At 38.0% G+C, this 12,771-nt stretch overlaps 1 protein-coding gene across 2 annotated transcripts in view; it reads right to left on the bottom strand.

The window, feature by feature from the left end:
- Positions 1-12,771, bottom strand: part of LOC111055095 — a 52,266-nt gene that overhangs the window by 31,142 nt on the left and 8,353 nt on the right. For both annotated transcript variants that reach the window (XM_039435244.1, XM_039435245.1), the window contains exon 2: positions 2,252-2,285. In XM_039435244.1, the coding sequence (XP_039291178.1) occupies positions 2,252-2,285 (34 nt within the window). The remainder of the gene's footprint in view (positions 1-2,251; positions 2,286-12,771) is intronic.

Here is a 12,771-nt window from a genome sequence, read left to right as displayed (position 1 = left end):
TGTGGCACGTTAAAGTAGGCTGCGGTCTTTCACTATTAATTAAAAGGTCTTTTTTGTCACTATCGGTCCACTTGAAGAATGGTGTCTCTAAGAGAGCACAAACTAAATCTATTGATGGTTCCATAATATAACTACTATTCAGTATTCACACTACAAGATTATAACACTACACTAACTGTAACTAACACTATTACTTCTACAGATACATTATTTACACCGGTATATTTATAGAATAATGTTTAATAGAATAAATTATTCTCAATAATAAGAATCAGCGCGACGCGTACCGTGTTGTTTTCAAGATTTTTAGGATAACCTCAAACTGTAAACAGCAGACATGTGGTTCATCAACTGGGACAAACCACTCTCAGTCTCAGACAGCACCGTATCGCGCATGCGTTAGCAACGGGTTTTTCCCGTTCCATTCAGTCAGTTCTTTGAATGTAACGTTCTTTGTGATGATGGTTACCGAGCACTGTAACTGGAGCCAATCGTCATTCTATTTGATGAAGATATTATTATCCAATGATGATTTATCATTAGATTCAATATAATAATCAATATATTATCATTTTATTTAATGAAAGGAAGAGTACTTTTGAAAAATATAATTAATAAAATATAACAGTTGTTATTTAACTGATGTTAAAAAACACTATAACTAAGTCAGCATATTGTCATTTCAAAACAAAAACCGAACCCCCAACCACCCCTTTTACATTTAAAACATCAATAAACATAACTATTTGTGAAAACCTCTAATCCCTTCCAGCATATTGCGATTTCAAAGCAAAATCCCAACCTATCTTTCCACCTTTGAAATATCAAAAAGCATAATATTCTACCTGGACCCTAGCCCTTTCTAGCATATTGCAATTTTAAAGAAAAAACCTAACCTAACCTTATGGAACATTATTAAATATAATCCAAAAAAACCTAACCACTAACCCCTTCACATTTAATAATTTAGTTTTCAAAGCAAAATCCTAACCCACTAACCTATCCTTTCACATTTGAAACATCAAAAAAAAAAATTCTACCTGCTAGCCCCTTCTAGCATATTGCAATTTCAAAGCAAAAACCTAACCTATCCTAATAACACATTATTAAATATAACCTAAATAAGACCTAACCTCTAACCCTTTCACATTTAATACTTTGAATTTATTCGTCATCTTTAGAACAAAACATAAACATGTGGTTCAAAGCAATATCCTAACCCCCTAACCTATCCTTTTACTTTTGAAACATCAAAAAACATAACTCTATCTAGACCCCAGCCCCTTCTAGCATATTGCAATTTTTAAGCGAAAACCTAACCTATCCTTATAAAACATTATTAAATATAACCTAAATAAAACCTAACCCCCAACTTTCACATTTGTTGAACGACAGACAAGGATAGCAACACCATTGCAAATCGTATACTACCATTATAACGTGGACCTCACTATAGATACTCAAAGAATACTTTTGAATAACTATGTTATAATTGTGACTGTTGCTGGCCGTTACTCTGTTTCTGAGACAAAGAGAAGCTGCTCAACTGGGCGCTTTTAAAACTTCGATTGTGCCAACCTAAACGCTAGAGTTTTTTCAAAACATTCCTCGTTTTTACGTTATGCTCTGCATTTTCATATTGCAAGGTTGGTAGTAAGGGGATGCCCCAGCTCGACTTGCAGTACCTATAAGCTTCACTAATGTAGAGTCTATAAGTATGTATAAATATCGTTTCCATGGCAACGCGTGTGTATAGTAGTACTGTAGCGAAGAAGGTCAGTACTGCAACAAAGAACACGGCATCCCCTGAGCGAAATGCAGCTCTTAGAACGGATACCTCGTTAATATGGGACAACAACAATACTCACCAGCGACAAAATGCTCACAATTCATACGCACAGCCAGCCTTTTTCAGATTCAGCTAATGTGATTGATGCTAAGTTACTGAACAATAAATAATCATAACCTTATGAATATTCTGGGAAATTTATTTTCTTATTCTTATCATAAAAACATTATTTTGTATTGGAATAATTTGGTACAGCCGGGCAGTACTTGATTCCCCCGGCGAGCCGCCATTGGTTTCCATAATTTTCATCACCTCTGTATAAAATAGAAAGTTTCAAAGTTTACAATACAATAGTTCTTGAGCAAGTTCTCCAACCCAGGGGGTCACTAGTTTATTAGGAAATATGTTATTATATATTAATTTTTATCATACTGTAGTTCTCTTAATAAAAATAAGACTTACCTCTTGCAATGTAGTCTTTGATTGGACGTGGTGACTGAAAAAGTATATTCAGTTTAGTAAACAGTTATTCATTATTGGAATGAGATAGATAAAGTTCATAATGTATTTAGACTATTTAGACTCATTTAACTTTCCTTGCCCTATTACCATAGGTAAGGAAAGTATTCTTTCCTTGCCCTATTACCATAGGTAAGGAAAGTATTCTTTCCTTGCCCTATTACCATAGGTAAGGAAAGTATTGCTTTCCGAAAAAAATTAAGGTGCCCCAATTTCTAAATTTCTATACCCTACGTTTCAAGGTCCCCTGAGACCAAAAAAGTGGTTTTTGGATTTGCCTGTGTGTGTGTGTGTGTGCGTGTATGTGTGTGTGTGTGTGTGGTGTGTGTTGTGGTGTGTGTGTGTTGTGTGTGTGTGTGTGTGTGTGTGGTGTGTGTGTGTGTGTGTGTGTGTGGTGTGTGTGTGTGTGTGTGTGTGTGTGTGTGTGTGTGTGTGTGTGTGTGTGTGTGTGTGTGTGTGTGTGTGTGTGTGTGTGTTGTGTGTTGTGTGGTGTGTGTGTGTGTGTGTGTGTGTGTGTGTGTGTGTGTGTGTGTGTGTGTGTGTGTGTGTGTGTTGTGTGTGTGTGTGTGTGGTGTGTGTGTGTGTGTGTGTGTGTGTGTGTGTGTGTGTGTGTGTGTGTGTGGTGTGTGTGTGTGTGTGTGTGTGTGTGTGGTGTGTGTGTGTGTGTGTGTGTTGTGGTGTGTGTGTGTGTGTGTGTGTGTGTGTGTGTGTGTGTGTGTGGTGTGTGTGGTGTTGTGTGTGTGTGTGTGTGTGTGTGTGTGGTGTGTGTGTGTGGTGTGTGTGTGTGTGGTGTGTGTGTGTGTGTGTGTGTGTGTGTGTGTGTGTGTGTGTGTGTGTGTGGTGTGTGTGTGTGTGTGTGTGTGTGGTGTGTGTGTGTGTGTGTGGTGTGTGTGTGTGTGTGGTGTGTGTGTGTGTGTGTGTGTTGTGTGTGTGTTGTGTTGTGTGTGTGTGGTGTGTGTGTGTGTGTATGAGTATATGTGCGTCTGTGTACACGATATCTCATCTCCCAATTAACGGAATGACTTGAAATTTGGAACATAAGGTCCTCACAATATAAGGATCCGACACGAACAATTTCGTTCAAATGCGATTCAAGATGGTGGCTAAAATGGCGAAAATGTTTTCAAAAACAGGGGCTTTCGCGGTTAACGCTAGAGACACACGAGGTCTGCTATCTCTTCATAGTGAATTTAATAGAACCAACAGTTTGCAATTTAATAATCTCATTTTCTCGAATTTCAAGCTTATTTTCAATTTTAGGTGGAAATGTTACTGGACATCAATTGCAGAGATTCTCATGCTCAATCTTTTCCACTTGAAATTTTTTGTTTAAATTGTATATGAAGGCTGCTAATTGTGAATCGAAAATCAAACTTTGCATAGATGGGGCGGAGCTCTTGAAATTTTTATTGTTGCAGTTGATAGAGCTTATCAATGACTATTTCAGGTATGAATTTGATCAAAATCGTTGGAGCCGTTCTCAAGAAAATCGCGAAAAACCCTGCTTTTGACAACATTTTCGCCATTTAAGCCGCCATCTTGGATTGCATTTGATCGAAATTGTTCGAGTCGGATCCTTATAGTGTAAGGACCTTACGTTCCAAATTTCAAGTCATTCCGTTGATTGAGAGATGAGATATCGTGTACACAGACGCACATACACTCATACACACCCACACACACACACACACACACACACATATATATATATATATATAATATATATATATATATATAATATATATATATATATATATACAGACCAATACCCAAAAACCACTTTTTTGGACTCAGGGGACCTTGAAATGTATAGAAATTTAGAAATTGGGGTACCTTAATTTTTTTCGGAAAGCAATACTTTCCTTACCTATGGTAATAGGGCAAGGAAAGTAATCAGCTCGGAATTCAAGAAAATGTGATTATCCAATTGCAAACTGTTGGCAACTGTTGATTCTATTAAATTATTCACTATGAAGAGATAGCAGACCTCGTGTTATTGCCCTGTCACCAGTTGGCTCAAATCTTTGAATGGTAGACTTTAGATGCGTGGGAACACTAGCGTCAGGGGATCAATTTTCATAACGGCAAGGAAAGTTTTGTGAGTGCGCCACACCAGATTTTTCATATTTTTATAGTATTTTTATATTGGAATTTATATATGTGAAATTATGACCTGAATCAATAAAGTGTTCAGCAAATGCCGACTTTTGGATATGAATTCCATTATGAAAATACTAAAATTTTGATAATAAAAGTGGAAAACTGATTTTAAAGAAGAATTTCATATATTTGCGGTGGCAAAATTAAACAGAGATAAAATAATTGACCGAGCGAAGTGAGGTCTAAGATTCAAGTCGATGTTTAAATGTTTATATGTTGCGCATTTATGGCGAAACGTGGTAATAGATTTTCATGAAATTTGACAGGTATGTTCCTTTTTTAATTGCGCGTCAACGTCAACGTATATACAAGGTTTTTGGAAATGTTGCATTTCAAGGATAATATGAAAGGAAAATTGAGCCTCCTTCATACGCCAATATTAGAGTAAAAATCTGGTGTGGCGCACTCACACAACTTTCCTTGCCGTTATGAAAATTGATCAACTGACGCTAGTGAGTCTGTCCCGCACATCTTATTAGGTACCCTATTCCACCTTTAGGTTTCCTAATAATTGCGAAGTATTGCTACAACACGGACTAGCTACAGTCGGATATGGGTCGGGGTCAGTAGCCGTACTGACTGGTGGAGATACCGGACCTACGCTTCTCCCCCTATCCTGATTCTTTACCCTCTGCTTCTTTCGCGAGATTTTTACTTCCAGGGGAAGAGTGTTTGCCCGTGCCGTTACTGGCCGATTCGGCCCTCGGCCTTTGGAATACAGGGTGGGTGTTAGAAGAGATTAAGATAGCCCTATACAAGGAGACGGATCTGACTGTCAGATCCCTACCAATAATTCTATTTATAAAGGTAGTACGCAATCTGAACCAACTGCGAATTGACGGCGAGCAAGCTGTACCTGCAAGCCCGGAAAGAGGTTTTTCTATGGGGTTTAAGGTGAGGGCTATGGAGTAGCGGTATGGCGGAACTATGGAGTTGTTAGTGGTATTTAAGATATCGTTAAATAGGGCACGGTATAGGGTGTAAGCTATAGAGAATAGGGTACAGGGTCTGAGGTATAGGGTATAGGGTATACGGTACAGAGAATCAATAATAAGATTATTATTCTCTACAGCAAATAAATATCTGCTCAATAATCCGTAATCTGAGAATTGCGCTCTAGCTCTCAGCAAGCTGAACCTGCTAGCTAAACACGGTATATCTATTTCAATTATATGGTAATTAAATTTTAGAGTATAAGGTTTTAGGTGTAGGATTTCTGAATCGCGAGCCTGCAGCTGCGAAAGGATTTTCAGCAATTCCGAAACTGCTAAACAGGATTTCCACGCTAATCTGGTGACTGCGCGCCGGTTATTAAGGGCTAATCTGTGACTGCCCTTAAGGGTATGGGAATCACTCTCAATCGTCCGAAACGCTTTTAAATTAATAGTCAGTATGTCGACTATCATGAGAGGATAGAAAAGATTTTTCAGTCACAATCTGTAGAATAATATCGGGAAGACAACAGTCTGTCGTTGTCAGGGTAGGAAAGGATTTTTCCAGGATTTTCCACAAGGAAAATATCGAGTCAGAGACTCCTAATTCAGGAAAAGATTTCAATGGGCTTTTCCAAGCAATAACCAGTCTAAAGACTGCCACAAAATTGCAACTGAGATCACGGGAAAACCAGCAAATAATATTTGCTATTAAAGAAGACAGGCTTCTAAGAATTTTAGAAAGGATTGGCGGGTCTGAAAACCCGCGACTAGGACGATCTTGAATCTGAAACTGAGAACCTGGAAGGATTTTTAGCACAGGAAGAATAATTAAGAGAAGGAAAGAGAAAGGATGTCGCAATCTAGGACTTCGACAAGGAAGTTCTCAAGCTGTACCTGAGAGCTATAAGGATTTTAGAATAGGGTAAGTTAAGAGAAAGAAAGAGAAAGGATGCCGCAGTCTAGAAACTTCGGCGAGGAAGTCCTCAAGCTGTACCTGAGAGCTAGAAGGATTTAAGAATAGGAAAAGTTGAGAGAGAGAAAGAGAAAGGACGTCGCAGTCTGAATGACTTTGACCAGGACGAACTCAAGCTGCACCTGAGTTCTCTAGGAAAAGGATTGTATTCATGCTCCAGCCGCTACCGCCGCCTACAGGCGATTTCATGTATCATTATTTGTGCTTGTGTGCTTTGCATTTATTAATAAAGTCAGTGTCAATCGAGAGCTCGAGTTGTGTGTACAGTGTTATTATTTATTTAACCTCTCCATTATTAGAGTAATTAGTTTTACAGTCCACAGTGTGAGTGATTACGACTCGCATCTTAACGTATGTTTGATTAGTGTTCAACATCACGTTAATTCATGGTTCTCCTTAACCGGATAATTACCGCGACATAAAGATGAGAGACATTTTGATGTGGACAAAGTGTAAGCGTGCGTGTGAGTGAGAAAGACGGAGCGGAGAGAGACATTTCGTTCATCGTTGAGTGTACTGTGCATGTCTAGACAGGTCTAGATATTATGCAGATTGCAGAACAGCCGTGCAGAAGAGACGTGGAGAGGAGCATCTAATAACAACAACAATTGTGTAAGATTGTTTTCATAGTTTTTCATTACTGTAGCTATCAACTTGATTTCTACATCGCTTCTAAAAGAGTCAACTCAATATAAACAATGGATGAAGATGCGATTAAAAAAGCTCATCGAGCTAGAGGATTACAAAAGGCTAAAATAACTAGAATTCATAGCTACATAGAAAGCAACTTTGATGATACTAACAACATTGACTACGATATGCTCAAAGTTAAATTAGAGGATTTGAATACAGCATTTCAATGTTATGATGAAATTCAGTTGACGTTAGAAATGAATGATGAGAAAGAAGAAGTGGATAGATTTGAAATCGAGGATATTTATGCAACACTTCGTGCAAAAATGCGTAAACTATTGGATTTACAAAACAAGTCAAAAGTCACGGAAACGGTTATTCAAAATACTTCATCCAATGATTCTATAGTTCTTCCACAAATAAATATACCAACTTTTGAAGGCTTGTATTCAAACTGGCTATCATTTTATGAGATTTTCAAAGTACTGGTTCATGAAAACACAAAGTTATCAAACATTCAGCGTTTTCATTATTTATTATCTTCTGTCAGTGGTCCAGCTAAAGAATTGATTAAAAACTTATCACTTACACCACAAAATTATGAAGTTGCCCTGAAACTATTGGAATCAAGATATGCTAACTTACGGATGATTGCCTCCAATCATTCAAACCTGATTTTGAACATACCTGCTGTTTCAAAGGAGTCGGCTACCGAGCTAGCTTCATTCATTGACAGAGTTTCGAGTAATTTGCATGCTTTGAAAGCATTTCAAGATTTGAACTATGCTGAGTTCATTTTAATTCATTTTCTCTGCCATCGTTTAGACACAAATACAGCTAAAGCTTGGGAGATGAGTTTGAAGGCTGACCAGTTCCTTCTATTAACGATTTTATTTCATTCCTGGAGAAGCGACGTCAGATTCTGGAGAATACATCCCATTCTCTCAATGATATTTGTAAGGAACGATCTGATAAATCACAAGCTCAAAAACATAGTGCATCTCAAAGGTCACAGTCACAGTCATATCATGTCAATACACAACATGCTGATAAAATATGTTTGTTTTGCAAAGAAAATCATGCACTTTATTTATGTAACAAGTTCAATCAAGTAAGTATTTCTGAAAGAGTAGCCTTTGTGAAATCAAATAAGCTATGTTTCAAAAACATAGTGCAATCATAGTGAAATCAAATAAGCTATGTTTCAAAAACATAGTGCATCTCAAAGGTCACAGTCACAGTCATATCATGTCAATACACAACATGCTGATAAAATATGTTTGTTTTGCAAAGAAAATCATGCACTTTATTTATGTAACAAGTTCAATCAAGTAAGTATTTCTGAAAGAGTAGCCTTTGTGAAATCAAATAAGCTATGTTTCAATTGTATGCGAACAGCAGAACATCATGCAAAGGAGTGCACTAGTTCCAATAGATGTAGAAGCTGTAATGGAAACCATCACACACTGCTTCATTTCAAAAGAGAAGAGTACAAAGAGAAGGAAATGGAGCAAGAGAGTGGAGGCTCATACTGTAGTGTGAAGACGCAAAGAGCGTCCAAAGTATTGTTAGCTACAGCAATAATTTCAGTTGAGGATAAGTATGGAAGACAACACAAATGTAGAGCTCTTCTAGATGCTGGATCACAAGTAAATTTTGTATGTGAAGCTCTAGCCCAACAATTAGGAATTAAAAGAGAAGCTGCAAATTTGTGTATTTCTGGTATAAACAAGATTTCAACCTCAGCAAGGCAAAGTGTATCGATAAAAATATCATCAAATCACAGACCATTTACCAGAGATATTTTGTGTTTTGTACTGCCACACATCACTGGTGATCTCCCCTCGTCAAACATTGATGTTAGTAGCTGGGGACTCCCTAACAACATCGTCTATGCTGATGAGGAATTTCAAATTGCAAGTAAGCCACAGATTCTTTTGGGAGCTGAAATATATTATGAAGTTTTATTGCAAGGACGTTTTGATCGTGGTCCTGACTACCCTAAAGTGATTGAGAGCATATTAGGATGGTTCATCTCCGGAAAGCTGCCAGAAGACTCCAATGAAAATCATGCAGACAATCATGTCAAAAGTTTCTTAGTGTCAAGTGCAACTGATGTGCAAAAGCAACTACAGAAATTTTGGGAGATGGAGCAATATGATGAGCCACAATGCAGATCAAAGGAAGATGAATATTGTGAGGAATTCTTCTCTAAGACTACCAGAAGAGATGATGATGGGCATTTTGTTGTAAGACTACCACGGCGTGCTAACCATAGGGCTTTGGGAGATTCATTAATGAATGCAGAGAATAGATTTCTCAAGATGGAGAAGAAACTGAGCAATAATGAAATTCTAAGAGAAAATTATGTGAAGTTCATGCATGAGTATGGACACATGAGAGTCATCCAATGTAAAGATCTCATTGGGAAGAAGCATCAAGAGAAAGCTTATTACCTACCTCACCATGTTGTTATCAAGGAAAGCAGTAGTACAACCAAGTATCGTGTCGTATTTGATGCTTCAGCAAAAGGGAGCAATGGGGTATCTCTAAATTCTATTTTGATGACTGGTCCAACTATTCAACAAGATATATCATCCATAATTCTTCGTTTTCGTACTCATCTATATGTAATGACTAGTGATATCACAAAGATGTACAGAATGATAAAAGTGCATCCAGATGACTACCATCTTCAAACAATTCTCTGGCGAGACGATCCTCATCAGGACATCAAGCACTACCAGTTGACAACATTGACTTATGGAACAGCACCAGCAGCCTTCCTTAGTACTCGCTGTTTAGCTGAATTGGCTGAGGAGAACAAGCAAGAATATCCACATGCAGCACATGTAATAAAAAATGATTTTTATGTGGATGACCTATTGACTGGTGGAGATGACCTTGATACAGTGAAAGCACTACAAAGGGAGGTAGCAGATATCCTATATAGTGCTGGATTCATGCTACACAAGTGGTGTGCTAATGACAAACAACTGCTAGAAAATGTTCCCAAGGAGAAAAGAGAACAAAACTTGTCAATCAAACTTGAAGAAGCTGAATCTATCAAAACTTTGGGTTTAATCTGGAATCATGAGAGGGATATATATAATCATTGAGGGTCTCAATTTTGATATCAACATCGATTTATCCAGAACAAATTACACAAAACGAATGGTCTTATCAACAATTGCATCAATTTATGATGTGCTTGGTATCCTGGGACCATTTATTGTCATGTGCAAAATTTTCATGCAAGATCTGTGGAAATATGACTTAAAATGGGATGACAAACTTCCTCCTAAATTACATGAAGCATGGCATGATATTATTCAAGAAATTCCAAAATTGAGACTTATTACAGTACCAAGGTTTGTGAAGGCATCAGGCTCAATCATCAATGTACAAATTCATGGATTTTCAGACGCATCAGAGAAAGCATATGGAGCTTGTGTTTATTTGAGAACTGTTGATGTAAATGGATCAACTTGCATACGACTCCTATCTTCAAAGTCTAAAGTGGCTCCAGTCCAACAGATTTCTCTTCCCAGATTGGAGCTGTGTGGAGCACTCATTCTGAGCAAGTTAGTGAAGAAAATTTTATTAGCACTACGTTTTGATGTTGATAAAATACTATTGTGGACAGACTCTACTGTAGTTTTGGCCTGGTTATCAGCAAACCCTTCAAAATGGAAAACATTCATAGCAAACCGTGTGTCAAAGATACAAGAGCTTACAAATCAATACACCTGGCAACATATTTCATCAAAGGAGAATCCTGCTGATGCAATTTCAAGAGGAAATTCAGCACAAACTTTACAAACTAACAATTTGTGGTGGGAGGGTCCGGTCTGGTTGAAACAGACTGAGGAGAATTGGCCTCTGCCAATCACAAACTCAAGCACAGTTATGGAAATGAGAGACCCTGAAGTGTTGGCTAGTGTTGGACGCATTGAAGAGGAGTTTTCAGCAAAATTTCAATCCTTGACAAATACATTGCATATTATGGCTTATGTTGTAAGATTCATCAACAATAGCAGAAATTCAAAGCAAAAAAGAGTTGATGTATTAACTCCAGCAGAATTAGGAAATGCCCTGATCAAATGTGTGAGACAAATGCAAGAAATCTACTTGAGTGAAGAAATATTGAGTTTAAAGGGATCTGGAGTATTATCAAAGGGAAGTTCACTCAAGAGCTTGCTACCATTTGTTGACAAGTCAGACTGTCTCAGGGTGGGCGGAAGATTACAACAATCTGCATTGGATTACAACGCAAAACATCAGATCATTCTACCAGCAAAGGCACATTTAACTCAGTTAATAGTGTATCATGAGCACAAACGTCTATTACATGGAGGCAGCCAGCTAGTTCATTCTTCACTGAGACAAAAATTCTGGATTATGAATGGGAAATCGGTAATAAGAAACTTACTACATCAATGTGTGACATGCTACAGGTTCAACACAAAGAAAACTGAACAACTGATGGGCCAACTGCCCAAGCATCGAGTCAGTCCATCCAAACCATTTCTCAATGTGGGAGTTGATTATGCAGGACCATTCACTATTCATCAAGGTGGGCGGCGCAGTAAAGTTACATCAAAGGCTTATGCAGCTTTGTTTGTCTGTATGGCTACAAGAGCAATTCACTTGGAAGTAGTAAGTGATTTAACAACTGCAGCATTCATTGCTGCTCTGCAAAGGTTCATCTCAACTAGAGGAATTTGTGCAACTTTGTTCAGTGACAATGGTACTAACTTTGTTGGAGCTAAAAATGAACTGCATGAAATGTATGTTATGTTGAAATCATCAGAAAAGGCTATAAAGGAAGCAGCAGCGATTGAAGGAATTGAATGGAATTTCATCCCAGCACATTCACCACACTTTGGAGGATTATGGGAGGCAGGAGTAAAATCCATGAAATATCACCTACGTCGTGTCATGGGCAAATTTATCCCAACATTTGAAGAGCTGACCACAATACTGAAAAGAATTGAGGCATGTCTGAATTCTCGACCAATATGCCAGATTTCTACAGACATCTCATCTCCACAAGCTTTAACTCCAGGACATTTTCTTATAGGAGGACCAATCGAATCCTTTCCCGAGACCGACTACTTGAAAACTCCCATCAACCGTCTCACCAGGTGGGAGCTGAGTCAACAATGTGTTCAACAGCTATGGCAACGATGGTCAAAGGAATATTTACATCAACTTCAACAGCGAACGAAATGGCAGTCGACATCATTCAGCATCCAGCCTGGAATGGTCGTCATTTTGAAAGAGGACAATCTACCCCCTCTTCATTGGAAGCTAGCAGTAATAGAAGATATTCATCGAGGACCAGACAACTTAGTGAGAGTCGTGACAGTCAGAACTGATTCTGGACTTTACAAAGATCAATCAATAAAATTTGTATTTTACCAACAAGGATAATGAGAAATTAATATAAATTGAATTTCTGGTGGGCGGTATGTTCATGCTCCAGCCGCTACCACCGCCTACAGGCGATTTCATGTATCATTATTTGTGCTTGTGTGCTTTGCATTTATTAATAAAGTCAGTGTCAATCGAGAGCTCGAGTCGTGTGTACAGTGTTATTATTTATTTAACCTCTCCATTATTAGAGTAATTAGTTTTACAGTCCACGGTGTGAGTGATTACGACTCGCATCTTAACGTATGTTTGATTAGTGTTCAACATCACGTTAATTCAGATTGCAATATTCCTACTAGGAATTACAGCAAGTCAGAAACTGCTAA

Source organism: Nilaparvata lugens, chromosome 9 (genome assembly GCF_014356525.2).
Source record: "Nilaparvata lugens isolate BPH chromosome 9, ASM1435652v1, whole genome shotgun sequence".
NCBI lineage: Eukaryota > Metazoa > Arthropoda > Insecta > Hemiptera > Delphacidae > Nilaparvata > Nilaparvata lugens.
The sequence above is the reverse complement of the archived record's forward strand: the minus strand, read 5'-3'. Positions and strand labels throughout refer to the sequence as shown.